Source organism: Notothenia coriiceps, unplaced genomic scaffold, assembly GCF_000735185.1.
Source record: "Notothenia coriiceps isolate Sejong01 unplaced genomic scaffold, NC01 NC01_scaffold00000339, whole genome shotgun sequence".
NCBI lineage: Eukaryota > Metazoa > Chordata > Actinopteri > Perciformes > Nototheniidae > Notothenia > Notothenia coriiceps.
This window is the reverse complement of record NW_011333040.1, coordinates 10,424,229-10,439,166: the sequence shown is the minus strand read 5'-3', so window position 1 is coordinate 10,439,166 and position 14,938 is coordinate 10,424,229. Positions and strand designations below refer to the sequence as shown.

At 40.0% G+C, this 14,938-nt stretch overlaps 2 protein-coding genes across 3 annotated transcripts in view; both read right to left on the bottom strand.

The window, feature by feature from the left end:
* Positions 1-2,248, bottom strand: part of LOC104945328 (uncharacterized) — a 39,025-nt gene extending 36,777 nt beyond the window's left edge. For both annotated transcript variants that reach the window (XM_010770986.1, XM_010770978.1), the window contains exon 1: positions 2,123-2,248. In XM_010770986.1, the coding sequence (XP_010769288.1) occupies positions 2,123-2,208 (86 nt within the window). In that variant the 5' untranslated portion in view covers positions 2,209-2,248. The remainder of the gene's footprint in view (positions 1-2,122) is intronic.
* LOC104950819 (CUB and sushi domain-containing protein 3-like) overlaps positions 1-14,938 on the bottom strand; it is a 109,958-nt gene extending 95,020 nt beyond the window's left edge. Inside the window, exons 1-7 of the mRNA XM_010777401.1 lie at positions 14,806-14,938; positions 13,593-13,770; positions 10,400-10,545; positions 5,730-5,810; positions 4,955-5,068; positions 4,577-4,765; positions 4,233-4,379 (exon numbers count right to left, since the gene is read on the bottom strand). Coding sequence (XP_010775703.1) covers positions 4,233-4,379; positions 4,577-4,765; positions 4,955-5,068; positions 5,730-5,810; positions 10,400-10,545; positions 13,593-13,770; positions 14,806-14,938 — 988 coding nt within the window. The remainder of the gene's footprint in view (positions 1-4,232; positions 4,380-4,576; positions 4,766-4,954; positions 5,069-5,729; positions 5,811-10,399; positions 10,546-13,592; positions 13,771-14,805) is intronic.

Sequence of the window (14,938 nt, the reverse complement as noted above, 5' to 3'; positions counted from 1 at the left end):
ACACACACACACACACACACACACACACACACACTGGGGGGGGGTGCTAGTGGAGCCTCACAGCGGCGAAACTGTGGTGCGCTTACACTGTAGGTGTGCCACGTTTGGGGGTGCGGGAGGGGTTGCGGTTGCTAGTGGGGCCTCGCAGATGGGGGTGCTGCAGCCCCCTCAGCACCCCCCCACCTTCCCGCGTCCATTCACGATGTCTCACTGTCTCGCAGACCCCACGCAGCAAGCAGGAAATTAACCCAGCTCACACTGTCCGCTCCTCGCAGCAGCGAGCCGCGCAACGTCCCGCCAACACGGCACCCAGACCCCACGCAGCATTCTCATCTGTTTGTCCTTACTGGTGTCATTTTCTGGTTGCTAACGCCATTGTAACACATAATCACTGATGTTCCGCTGTAATGGTGGTAGACTCATCAGAACAGAGTGGGCGAGCTGACCAATCAGAGCACACTGAGCTCACAGGGAGCGGGGGGGCAGGAGCTCCAACAAGCCATTTAGGTTTTAGTGTTTTTAGGTGCCGATTAACTATCTCTTAGTTGGCTAGGTAATTAGTCGGCCTTATCACACATTTGAAAAAAGAAATATTTGTAAACTTTCGTTTCTTTTGCAAACAAATTCATATAAAAAATACCAAATAACGACAGAGGTAAGAAATATGTAGAGAAGTAAAAAGTACAATGTTTCCCTTGGAAGTGTAGTAGAGTAAATATATAAAGTAGCATGAAAAGAAAATACTCCCATACTCAAGTAGAAGTACTAACTTTAATTATTATTACAGTACTTGTAGTACATGTTCTTGGTTTCCACCACTGATAAACAATAATGTGAAAGTCAAGCTTATTTTTTTCGCAATATCAATCTGTTCCACAATCTCAGCAATTATCTCAGTAAGACGATGTAATAAACTGGATTCAACCTTTGAAGCTGGCTCGGGTGTCTCAGGTTATGTAATCAGAATCAGGTTCCAGCATATAAGCAGCGGTGGACGGTGGATACACAGAGGGACGAGAGGAAGAGTTTGAGAGTAACAGAGAGAGGCAGAATGGATGCAGAGTGAGAGGGGAAGTGATGGAGGAGTGTAGAGAAAGGCAATGAGAGTGAAGCATAGTCAAGAAGGGAGGTGAGAGGCCAAGAAAAAGAGAGTGGGAGAAGACAGCGCAGGAGCAGATAGATGGAGACACAGAAGAGAAGACGTGTGATACAGAAAGAGTAGGGAGGGGGTGGTAGCTGTGGCTGCAGCGTTAGTGCTTGTGAACGCTCAGCAGCAGCAGCACGAGTAATGCTGTACTCTAAGCCGCGCATTAAAACCTCTGCTGATTCACTAAAGCAGATTACTGACATTTTCCCACTTTTCCCTCCTGCCCCCTTCCTGAACGATGACTGCTGCACGGCCTTCATTTTTTCATCGTATTTGAGGAAAAATGAATGTATTGTTTTAGCATCAGCTATCGATACACAAAGAACTGCAAAGTAAAAAAAAAAGGAGGGAGGGCAGAAGAGTGCCCACACTGAGTTTTTACATACTGCACGCCTCTCATATTTGCCCTGGGGGTCTCCTGTCCGCTCTCCTGGCATTCAAACTGCAGTTCAACTCCTGCCTCTCCAGCTAAATATAGAGCCGGTATTGTTGTAGGAAGAATTACCATGTCCTCCAAAGTCATTAGAAACCATTACGCTCAGAGTGCAGGTGTGTGGAAGCAAGTCTTTTAAACCCGCTGGCTTTTGACTGGCTATAGATTGTACCTCCGTTAGACCCCTAAGCTTGTTTATATCAAAAAGGGAAGCTATCATATAAGCTTTGCAGTAACACACGTACCAGGCAATACTGTCAACATTATATATTTAAGGTTAAGTGGTGTCAAGAGGTATTTGCTAATTGGGGTCAACTAACACCTCTATATACATCCAATAATTCTTAACACAGACTTTTCTACTGTATGTGCAGAATGTACAATCTATAGCAGTTTTTCAACAAGAAAACTAGCTTGAAGGGAAAACAGATTGCACTTTAATAGAAGGTTGATAGAATCTTAACAAGCTTAAGGTCTAAAATAAGATTATGAATGCTCCAGTGGTTCCATTATCATTGCATCCTCTGCTTGTCCTTCCTTACCTCGGCAGGAACTTGAGTTGTGCGTTGAATCTCGATTGAGCTTGGATGAAACCCGTCTTTGGAAGGATCTCCATGTGTTTCCTCATTTCCGGGCACACCTCAAAGGTCAGCTTCAAGGCTGTGCTGGCTCTGTAATGCAATAGTTTCATTAGCTTAATGCTAACACAGCAAGTGCATACCGGTAAAAAAAAAGGGGGTTATGAAGGGCTGTCTGTACTGCTACTGAATAATAATGCACAGACAGTAACGCTCAGGCAATATTGCACAGGATATATTGCACAGGAAATGCTTTTGACTTTTTCTGGCATAAAAAAGACAACGTGAAAGCAGCGTTGAGGTAAACCATCCATTTCATATAACAGCAACAAAAACAAAAGAACATCTGCCAGGTGCAATGCCCAGTGGACCTTTACCTTTTACCCCCCAGGGACTGAAGAACAGACAGAGAAAATACTTTTAGTTTGAGTGACAGACAAATTGCATTTTATGGATTGATGTACCACCGAGTCCAAATCATTTAGGTCACCCAATTTTCCAGGAGCTCCAGATGGTTGTGCCTGTGGCTACAAGCCTCAGTTATAGCTGAAGCTATTTTATAAATGGCTCTTCACCTTGGGAATTCTCCAACACATCCAACCACAGCCCACACGTTTACACCTTCAGACAACGATGACAGCACAAACACAATGAAATAAACCTGTTTGCTGGAGGTGAAATGCGTGTAACATTTTGTTATGTCTGCTTTCATCCTCAGAGATACAAAAGGTGAGCGAAGAGTGAGCTGTGGCGCAATCGACCGAAGGGAACCCTCATTTTTCGATTCCCCCTCTCAAACGAAATGCCCCACTTTGAACAGAGAGGTCAACCAGATGGTTGTTTCCCCGAGGCAAGGACTCTCAGGAACACGTGGGGGTATTAAGTCGCTATCTTTATTCAGGCCAAATGATAACCTTCAAGAAACTCTCAGAAGAGTATTCATGGGTACATAATCATTTAGGGCAATTATAATTGTAATTAACAGGGGCATTTAGCTGATCCTATCTTTTTTACTGGCTGCATTACATTACATTACATTGTATTTAGCTGACGCTTTTATCCAAAGCGACTTACAATAAGTACAGTACAGGAAGATACAACCTTGAAGAAAACAGAATCATATAAGTACATCAGGTTTCATAGCTAAAACATTTCAAGTGCTACTCAACTGGCTATAGATAAGCCAGTCCTTTATTAGTATATAANCTGAGATTTCATATTAGCTGTTATTAGCACTATTACACACAACTTTCTCAGTGAGGTAGAAGTTGGAGTACCAAACACTGACTCCAGGTACTCATCTGAGTACCTCACTGAGAAAGTTGTGTGTAATAGTGCTAATAACAGCTAATATGAAATCTCAGTTTTTAACAAAAATTGAATTATGGATTATCAGTAATCATTTCAAAGTGACACAGAGACATTGGATTAACCTTCAGCAGCGTTTTATGCGTTTTAATGCCATTGAACACAACTTTTGATCAGAAAACAGCAACGGTATGACTTATTTTCCATTTTGGTCCCGTAAAGCTACGTTGTGGGTTGTCTGGGTTTGCTTCCCCAGCCACGAGTTTTGATCGCTCAGCGATGATACTTATACCCCTAGAATCTGTGGATGTGAAAAATGGCTTACCGTGGATTGTTTGTGCAAATCCGATAAGTAATAAAGTATTTCTACCGTGAGTTCTGTGCTAAGTGCTAATTCAGAGGCTTTGCGTTAGAGCTGTGTTTTGTTTAACAACAAATGGTTAATATCGTCAGTTAGCTGAGTTTCTTCCCATTAAGTGGGTATGACACATTAATAGGTTGTTAAATATTAAGAAACCCTGCCGGCTTAACAGGTTAATCCACTTTCTTGTACAATCTTTGTTCTAAAATGAAAAATTGAGAAACAGTCCCATTTATGATTAACTTATAATAATGACACAATTTAGAGGGTTTACAAACTCCTCCAAGTGCTCCATTACTCAGAATGTCTCTCTGTCTTTCTGTCTGTCTCTATCTTTATTTCCATGCACTATCATGATATAAAGTAGTAGTAAAATAAAGTTGGGATACATACTTTGGTACTCACCAACATAGCGAATTTTGAAGCCTTTCTTGTTTGTGCCGTGGTCTGAAGACCAGCGGACGAGGAACTGGTGGCCGGAGGTCGTGAGGTTGAAGGGCGTAGGAAGGTCGCCGCTCAGTGTCGCCAGAGTGGGACTGTTGGCCGTTGGACCTGAGAGAGAAGAAGAGAGAAAGAGAGGAAGAAGAGGAGTGAGAGAAATAAGGAGAAACAAACGAAATAGTAAAATTCAACTGTGTTTTGTTCTATTGTGGTACTTTGTATTTGTGTGGCTATTACTGTCCAGTGTTCCAATGGTGATTACTTTAACACTATTAGATTTTATGTCAGTTTATTTTGTATTTGTTTACCATCAAAGATCTCCAACACGTCAAACTCTTTCTCAGTGTGGAAACCTTCAAAGGTGATGGTGACATTGTATCCTTTTTCTACTGTGATGCTCCATGAACACATCTGGAGGTTAGGATAGCTTTCTGGCCAACCAGGACTCAGGATGACCCCCGACGAGTCGTACCGGACATCATGAGCAGGGCATTGGACTGTAGACGGAACATACATGGAGAACAATGGTTAGATAAGAATGCACTACTCTTGTTAGTTTCAACATATTGAACATTTGTTTACACACACACACTCACACACACACACACACACCCACACACACACACACACACACACACACACACACACACACACACACACACACACACACACACACACACACACACCTTGGCATGTTGGAGGAGCTGCATCCATCTGTAGTCTTTCTCCAAGCCGACAAGTTAGAATCCCACTGCCGACCAATGAGAATCCAGGCTGGCATCTGTACCTGATGATGTCACCTGAACGTGCAAAATGGATATAAATGATAAGTTATAAGAGAGCAAATACCTCTACTCCGATAGAATATGAGAGGAAATTATTATTATATACAGTATATTTATAATATATTATTAGAAATATATTTAATTTAAATCAGGTTTTAGATTTCAATTACATTTTTACATACAAAACATAAATATAATATCATAAAAATGATGCTTTGTTACAACAAATTACAACTATAACTGTTAAATATTGCCTACACATCAATATAATAGTATAAAAGTGAGTGACATTTTCTCGGGTTATTAGTTGTGATACTTTGAGTACATTTAGCCAATAATGCTTATGTACTTTTATAAGAGTAAATGTGTGTATGACTTTTACTTGCACTGGAATATTTCTATTGCAGAGCTATTGCTATATTTATTCAAGAAAAGGATTCAAAGACTTCAAAGTGTATCATTATGTGTCATGTGGTTTCAAAACTCAATTTTGAAGTAGATATACATCAAGTGTTGCATGATGTATTCACTGTGTTCAGTTAATGAGTATCAGATGTAAGGTTGGATACCCTTTATGAAAAGATGATATTGGGGCTGGAAAGTTACAAGTCTTAACTTTGCTTCCTCCATCAAATTGACATGTCTAGAGGCTTCGCAGGAAGACAGACAGACTCACCTATCTCCAACTCCCCGTCTTCCATCAGCATGTCAGCGTTGGGCACCTCTGGAGGAGGCTGGCAAACCCTTAATTGGTACGCTAGGAGAACAGACACAGCAGAGGAGGGGAGAGATGACAAAGGGAGGGACATTATATAAGACTGTGAGAGGAAATGTGGTCTGTAACCTGGTAAAAAAGGGGAATTGTTTTGAAACTAGCAAGAAGTAACTTTTATACAATGAATTTGACCAGCACAATATGTAAGGTTGCGGTTGTAGGCTGTAAACTGAGGAAACTTTAAAGGTCCCATGTCATGCTTTTCCGGTTATTACCTGTCTCCTTGTGTGTTATGTAGCTTTTTCTGCATGTAAACGGTCTGCAGAGTCACAAACCCTCAAAGTACACCCTGTAGCGAGTAAAACTCTAACACAGAAAAGACCTGTCCATGAACGCCTCGTTGGAGATTTTTTTTTTTCCATTTTTTTTTTTCGGGCAGGAGCTCCAACAAGGCGTGTAGGACAGACAGTGAATACACATACTACTGTATACAGATATGCTGTATGAGAAACCAATGTGGGTTTGGAACATTGAACAATGTAAATATATTCTAGTAGACCTCAACAATGGAATTATGATCAGTAGAAATTGCCATGTCATGGGACCTTTAAGGAAACCAAATCCTTACCAAATCCTCTTTTCTGTCAATGTATTCAATCCTGCTTGTTTTAGATTAGGTTCATTTTTGAAGTTAAGGTGATCAGGTCTAACAAAGTATGGAATCAAAGACCGAGCGGCTTCACAGAAACAGCACAGCTTTGAATCTTTAAGAAGGAACTGAATTCACAGCCACTGAGCTGAGGGCTGTAATCAATACTACTGCATGACCATATATCACTCACTAACAGAGAGAAAGAGAGGGAGAGAGGGGAGGACTAAGGGTGAGAGAGGGAGAAAGGGCTGAGGGCTATAAGTCAGGATGAAATTGACTATGAAAATGAGACCTGCCAATATTATCTGCTGCTCTCATGCATATCAAAGCCCTGTGGTCTGTGTGTGTGTGAGCCAGTATATGTCCATGGTCTGAGTGTGTGTGGGGGAGTGTAGCGATGTCTATGTGTCTGTGTGTGAGAGGAGAGGATCACTGTGAGCAGTCAGTGATCTCTGTAAGCTCCAAGGCCATTTTTTATGGCTGCTTCAACATTCATGTCACATTGGCTCTTTTAGTCTCACGTCCATGACAACATTATCCAAAACTGTAATGGTCCTCATCTCTGCATGGAAGCACTGGCATTCAGAACCTGGACCCAGAGATAAATAAATAGAAGGACAATGACAAAAGATAAACATCCCTAAACCGTGGATTGATGCTTCCTTAGGGGTTCATTTGGCATTTCCAACCAAAACAACTGCACTTTCACAGCTGTCTCCCAAGCAAACGTTGACATTCTGGATTTCCGCTGCGTCACTGACAGACTCGGAAGATTAAATGTTGGAACTTTGTGTCTAATTGTGACAAGCTTCTGCTGATGAAACTCCATCAGAGAAGGTGACAATTCCTCCTGGATATATATAAACAAATAATTGATCTGGACTAAGCGCAATCTCGCTCTCATTGTGTTTACCTGCTGTACGTCAATCTTGTTTTCTTGTTATATCGTCTAATAAAACAGAATTGAGAAAATGATGCTAACAACCCCTGCCATACATGTCATCCCCGTCCCCTCTTATCCATCATCACCTGTCACTCTCTGCTGTACATCCTCCAATAAAGCAGAAATTGAAAATAAACTTGAGTGAAAATGAAAGGTACAGTTCCTGTGTGAGTGTGACAGCTGGCAGTTAAAACCTGCCTACAGAAATTCATTAACAACCTGACATCTGTCTGAAAAGGGAAATTCTTCAAGATAAAACCACTTGACATGTGTTCACTATAGAGCATTGAACAGAAGACTTTTGAAGAAGTGAGAATAAGCTCCATGAGAGGGACGGTGGAAGATATGCACATATATGACTGGATGTGTTGTGAAGGCTAAAAAGAAAAAAGAAAGCTATACTCATTAGAAGCCATTCTGTCAAATGTATTCTTCATCCTGAAATGCACCCTCTCAGAACTTGACAACAATAAAAAATATAAGCAGTTTCTTTTTTGTTTTAAAACCTTGAAATACCAGAATATAGTTCATTAATTCTCTTTAAATGTTAATGTTATTTCTTTCTTATCTTTAAGTCAAAGTTGAAACATAGGATAAACATCATAACATGTTCACTTTGATTGTAAAAGGGACACTATAGTTTAATCTCATCAATTCAAACAGAGGATGTACAATACTGCTTTTTAATATGACGGTGGTTTCCTACATGTATGCAGGTTTAGTGCTTGTTTCAAAACAAAGGAGATTATCACTTAAACTGATTGAGTCTATGTGGTCAGCATTACATTTGTTTTCTCAAATCAGTAGATTCGTACAGAAAACATGGACAGAAGCCAGAGTGCCTGAGGATTGATGTTTGCAGCAAAAAGGTGAACTGAGAATAAAGACAACGGTGGAGGGTTTTCATCTTGAACCGCAGTTGAAAACAAAGGGAAGGCTAAGTGCTCTGAAGGACCACAAGGAAAATATTGAAATGAAAAACTGGAATGTAGACAGTTTTGACACGGATAAAGAGCAGATCAGAACTAGCAAAAAAACAATCTTCAAAAAATATGTGGAGGCATGAGGACATAAAAGACTCATCTCTGAGGGCGTTGTACCAAGAAAATGTTATCCAAGTCTAATTGTTTTTGTTGACCAACTTCAGGTTTAACTTTTCCTTCAGAATGACAAATTAGCTGCTTGGCAACACTAACACAGCTTAATTGTTTTTAACTACTTTAATCATAGAATCTAAAAGTGTGTTTCACTTTAGATTGTGTCATGTTCTTCTTGTGTGGGTGAAAGCTAAAGCTATTTAACCTTTTCAAATGAAGCTGCCAGAAATTCTCGTGAACAGAGACAAGTGGAACAGGAGGAAATATAAACAATGTTGAAAGAAAAGATTTATGAACACACTGAGGTTAAAGGTGGGGTAGGTAATTTTGGAGAAACCAGCTCGAGTGCGCTAGAATTAGAAAATACACAACCGGAAAAAATCTGCAACTTCCTTACAGAGCCCCTCCTCCAACACACACAAACGCGCACATGACCAATGAGGGCACGAGATCAGTTTGTGCACAGATGGAAGGCTGACAGGCAGGTAGGCCATCCAGTTATTTTAGCCGGGAAGCTAAAATGATTGGTCGTGCTTTTTACAGCGCAACGGCTTCCACAGATGACATTTTTTTAATGTAATTATTGTCAAAGCATTTAATATATTCATTGCTATTGGGATGTTAAGAGCATTCCATTGAATATAACAAAAAGTGTATCTGAAATAAATTACACACCCCACCTTTAAGTAGAAGTTACATTTGTCTTTCTCTATTCAGCAAACCAACGTTTTGCCGTTTTCCATCCAAGAACATCAAAGCTACTGGAAAGTACCAACAAATATGGAACATGCAAGGAAGTCAGAATGAAAAATAATCAAAGCATCTGCTCGCCCATTGTGTATCTAGAGAACAGATAAATAAACAAGCATTCAGCTGTTCAGTGTCTCTTAGCTTTTAGTCAATCAGACATTTGACAGAGAAATATACTTTTCCTTCCAACAATAGCGTCTTTTAGATATTGAATTCAGCAATGACATCATATGTACCTTACCTTACACTGATCTTTGGTCCAAATCATTGTATGCACACACATTGTACACTATATCTGTTTTTTTGTCTTTTTCTTGTCTTTTTCATTACTGCCGATTTGTATTCATATTTTATTCCTTTTTTCATTCCATTGCAATGTAAATACTGTCATATTTTACTATATTGTTATTATATATTTTTTTATATGTTTCTAGTTCTCTACCTGTGTTTTAATTCATGTTTTATTTGTATGTACGCACCATGACGTCAAGTCAAACTCCTCGTATGTGTAAACCTACCTGGTAATAAACCTGTTTCTGATTCTCATGCAGAATTAGTTTGACCAAAGAAAGGCTAAACTATGTGTTCTATAACCAAGCAACAGAGACCTTGAAAAAGCGATTAAATACCACACAGAAGTGAGTGTCTCATGATGACTCAGTGTTGTATGACTAATTTGTGATGTGTATTTCCTTCTTTAATCATGTAAAGCAAGGATAAACATTTAGCATGGTTGCTTAAGTACACTCAAATACGAGAGCTTTGAAATGTTTAACACATGTTAAAGTGTTTACTAAAGAAGACCTGTCTGTAGCAGCAACGCTATGATAACCATTAATAGCATCGCTGTGACTAACATACCCTTACTGTACTGGTAGGCAGCGACAAAGACGGCGAATTCAATCAGAAGGTAGAAAGTTCAAAAGAACGAAAAATCATGAGTAAGAATGAGTCAAAGGAAGCAGGTCTGAGTTGATGAGGATGGAGTTGCAGAGAGTCTAACAACAAACAGATCGATGCCATCACTGCTGCAGAAACTAATGATAGAATTATAGTTTTACCACTATACCTCAGCACAATGCAGCCAACAGTAGAGCAAGTTAATGAGAAAGGTTTTGTACCCAAACAAATTCAATGCTTCCATTACTAGCTCTGTGAAAAAAGAAGGATATTGTTGTTACTGTCTCACCATGGTAACTCAAGACAAAGAAGCCGGCTCCAGAGAAGTCTGAGTGGAATTTGATGAGGATAATGTTGGAAGTCGAGTAGACAGACTCCAGAGCTGTGTTCCCGCTAAACTGGCCAATTTGGGGAGAGGATTGGTCTGGACCATCCCTACAAAAGGGAAGAAACAGAGGAAAAGAAACACACACACACACACACACACACACACACACACACACACACACACACACACACAGCTTGTGTTACAAAGTGGGTGATCAGAGACTAAAGATCCATAAAGAAACGGACGTGATCTTTCTTTATGGAACAATATGAGAGAAAAAGTCAGCCCAAAACATAATTTGAATAAGTTATGGCGGCCATTTCTGACAGTTAAAATGCTATTTGTGATCAGGAAATGGTTTATCCGAGGCAACAAACAAAGATAGTAGGAGACTTGACGATATTCATGAGGCAAAACCTGGAGCTGCTCCATTGACTGCGAGTGGAGTCGGACATTGTCTGACAAAGTGCCGGCGCCCAGAGTGATTGTGCATGGTTATAGGCTCATCTTCCCTCTCGCAAAAACATTCCAAACTACAATGTCGGAAAGCTCATTTAGACATAACACTTTCACAAACTCAGATTCCACTCAACTTACAAAGGAGCAGCTCCTCTTTGTCTCCGGATAACAACACAGTTCTCTTACTCTTGCTTTGGGATACTCAAGTTCATAAATATTGATTGAAATGTCGTCAGATCATAAGAATAACAAATGCGAGTCCTGTTGTAGAATGGCTTTAGTGTTGCCACTAATATCAGCCTGGCATTCATGAAAAGTTACACAATTACCAGTGAATGCAGACAGGGAGACATCTGTCAACTGGCAGGTCATGCTCTGTGTGCAGCATCGTGAACATATTTCACCTTTAATGACCGACCCAGCAGCTGTCAGACTGGAACTAACCAATAGCTGGCTCATTATCAGTGATGAAAAAGTATCATCATGAGGTTAAATGGAATAATTATATCCTGCTGTTAAGTGTTTTTTGATGTGGCCAATTATACCTGTCAGGTTATGTAAGGAATGGTCCCCGCTATGATTCACATTGCTGATGCTAACACCCACTTACATTTATAAGCACACAATGGCAACATACAGAGTAAAGAGTAGGGTTTAGTGTATAAAGTAGCCAAAGGTGAAGTATGTGACATATGATAATACTTACAATGGCATCATGTAGTAAGCCTCTCAGTTTGAGACCAATTAGCAGACTAACTGACTGTCAGGTTGGCTGGCTCTGGACTGAGGAGACCGCTGTGAAAATCACACCTTTACTACAGACACTGCACTCTCTGCGGGAAGCCGGCTATGAGGCTGTGAGACTTGGATTGCGAGGTTTTCTTTTGTGCGTTACAATGCTCGTTGCTGTTCTTGCTTTCTGCTAGTTCCCCTGCTTTTCCACTTTTCCAAGAGACAGCTGGGTCAGGAGCACGCTGTGCGACCGATTCACGGAGTCCACAGAATCGGCTGTGGGTGGACAGCACATGGCTCAACAGAGTGGAGATGTGGGAGAGGCATGCTTTATTGTTTCCAGTTATGAACTACCAAACATTAAAGAACTCTATACACTAAAAAAGCCTCAATTCACTGGAAACAAGCACATGATTGTATTTGCAGTGACTACACATCTGTGAGAGGCAGTTCTCCAATGTCAAGTGTGTTTAGATACCCAACACCTTCTTGCATTTTGTACATATAATTGTGTTATACAGTACAATACGCAGCCGCTAACTGAATCATTTACAATTATAATCAAGCAATCTCTGGTTCAAACTTTTCAAATTAAGGATTTTTTTAAAGCAGCAGCTTTTACATTTTTTACTATTCTGTATTTGTGATCTTTGGCTTTTAGATTACTGGTAATAAGCAATTTGATGAAACTACATACATGTTTTAAAAGCATATCTTATTTCCTGTTGGTTGATTGCTTGTGATGTTGTTTCACCTTAAATGTGAAAAGATGGCATAAAAGTGCTTCCACAGGAAACAGTCATACCTGCACATTCAGATGGTGATACATGTCCTGAGACATAATTTGGTGCATTACGACGGGAACCGTGTGTTGGTTGTTTCTCAAATAGGACCTCTTTAAGTAAAGTTTTCCCAAATGTGAGCTAGATTTAACTGGAGAAACAGCGGTACATGTTATTGTAACTGATCTCCCTTCAATCATTCTTTCTGTAAGAGAATAAATGCACTGTTTTTGACTATTTATTGGTGTGTCAGCTCTTCTCTTGAGATAAAAGTCAGTGTCTATACGTATACTCTTATGTTAGATGATCTAGGGATTTGTTGGAAAAGGTACATTGGTTTTCAAGTGTTTAGTTGGATAACTGAGGAACAGGGAAAACAACACAACCCTTAAATCTGGAGGTTGAAAGTATATATGAGAGGCTTACAAAAGTACCAGACAGACGTTTGGTTCTTCTGTGTAGGTTAAAAATAAATGGGAATGTATTTCCAGCAAATTATTTCTCACACTCTGTTATTTTTGCTTGTTTTTCCTTCCTCGCCCTGCATCTCCGTGTCTGTATGCCAGGTGACGTTTCTAAACTGCACCCTGCTGTCTATTTATAGGAAACAGGCTATAGCTATAGAGAAGGGGCAGCTGCATGGCAACCAGAGAAAAATAGATTATACAGCCTATTTATGGTGCTGCTGCCACCTTGTACAGGCAGATAACCGTGTAACATGGTATCTAAGCAGTGTTTAAACATTTTGCATTGACAAGATGTCAGCTGTCCTTAGGAAGAATAATGAAGTGAGAAGTCAAGGCTGGGAAGGTAGGGAGAGAAAGACGTAATGTATATTACTTATAAAACCAATTGAGCCTTGGAGACAGTGTGAGAAGCAGAGGGTAAAGGGAGAGAGACTTATAAAACATGACAAGAAGGAAATTATGTCAGACTAGCTTTATATTCAATGGGAGACGTCTGTAGTCATAGTAACCCTTGCAGCAGTTTAGCCAATTAGTGGCCGTCTTTGAAAGGATGTTAAAGAGCATGACTCCCTGTGTGAGAGAGGTGGTGTGTGTACAGTAGGAGAAGTTTTCGGCATATGTTGAAACAAATGTGTAGATCATGAGGATGAATAGTGTCCGTTTAGAGGTAAAGACGTAGAAAACGAGTGAATTTCATTCGTAAATAACACCTACCAGACAGTGATGTAGTCATATATGGGCTCGGTGCTCAGGACAGTGAAGTTGATGTAGATCCCGTGTCCAGGAGGAACTCGGACGCTCCACACACAGTCCTGGAAGTTGGGATACTCCTCAGGGTGACCAGGAGAGTAAATGGTTCCATTTAACGACGTGATGTTTCCACCACAGAGAGCTGCGAGACAGAATATTAATAGAATTACCCATAATGAATTACCAGCAAATTAATTTTACCTTTGAGAGGCGTCAGTGATGATCTGGATGACTGAGAGAGGACACATCTCTATCAGTCATATAATGACCACTGGATAACACCTAAATGCCTTTAATACATTCTCATTACGGTTTTATTTCAATTTCGGATGCTCAGGTATCCTTTCCAGCAGGGGTGTGATTTTAACACTGCTGAGAGCTAAAAGGCAGAGTAAAGTTAATAAACTGCTCTCATTTAGTTGATTAACTGCTATTGCTCGAAACAGTAAATATAGGCTTAAAGTAAAACATGTAAAAATGGATTAGTCTGCAGTTACTTTTCATAACACTAGCATAATATAATTTAATGTATTACTATTTCACTGTGGCAATATATAAAAACAATGTTCCAGACGCCTCTCCTATGCCCTCAAGATTTATTCTACACTCCCTTGCAATTTAGCTTTTTTGCTATTCATCAATTTTTAGTAGGGATAAATTACATTTTGTGTTGAGTTAAAAGTTGCATATGTTTAATGTGTTTTTTACAATGTTCTCTCAGCATACATTTTAACATTAACTGTTTATACTGGAGTATAAGTACAGAGGGAAATACTGTTTAAAATACTATTGTTAAGAAAACAGTGTTTGCAGTTATGAATATAAAAAAAAATATGTATAGGTTTAACAGTTACAGCTTAAGTAAAATAATTTACAAGTTAGGGAATTCATTGTCCCTCAAAAACTCTTCTGTACTGAAAGAATAGTAAACCAGGCGAAGACAATTAAGCGCTAGGTTAGGTGTTGTCGCTGGGGAGGAGTTATTTTATATATTCAATACGGGCACAAAAACTAAACAGTTAGAAAAATGCATTAACCACTATTGTGTTTTCCGCTTTCAGCAACAAAACACATGTTTACCTCTCGCTGTCAACAAACGATAATCACGTCATTCTGAACACAGTTAGTTCTGTGTTACGCTCTCAACATTCGTGGCAGGTGGGTGATTCCGAGTTGCCTGCCATGATTCCCGTGTGGTGTAAACCATGCGTGAGCGACGCGTCGCCGATCAGAGAGTATCCCGGGCAGACATTCAAACGAACACCGTCATCCCTACGCTGAAATCTGCTGGCCAGATTCACGATGCCCAT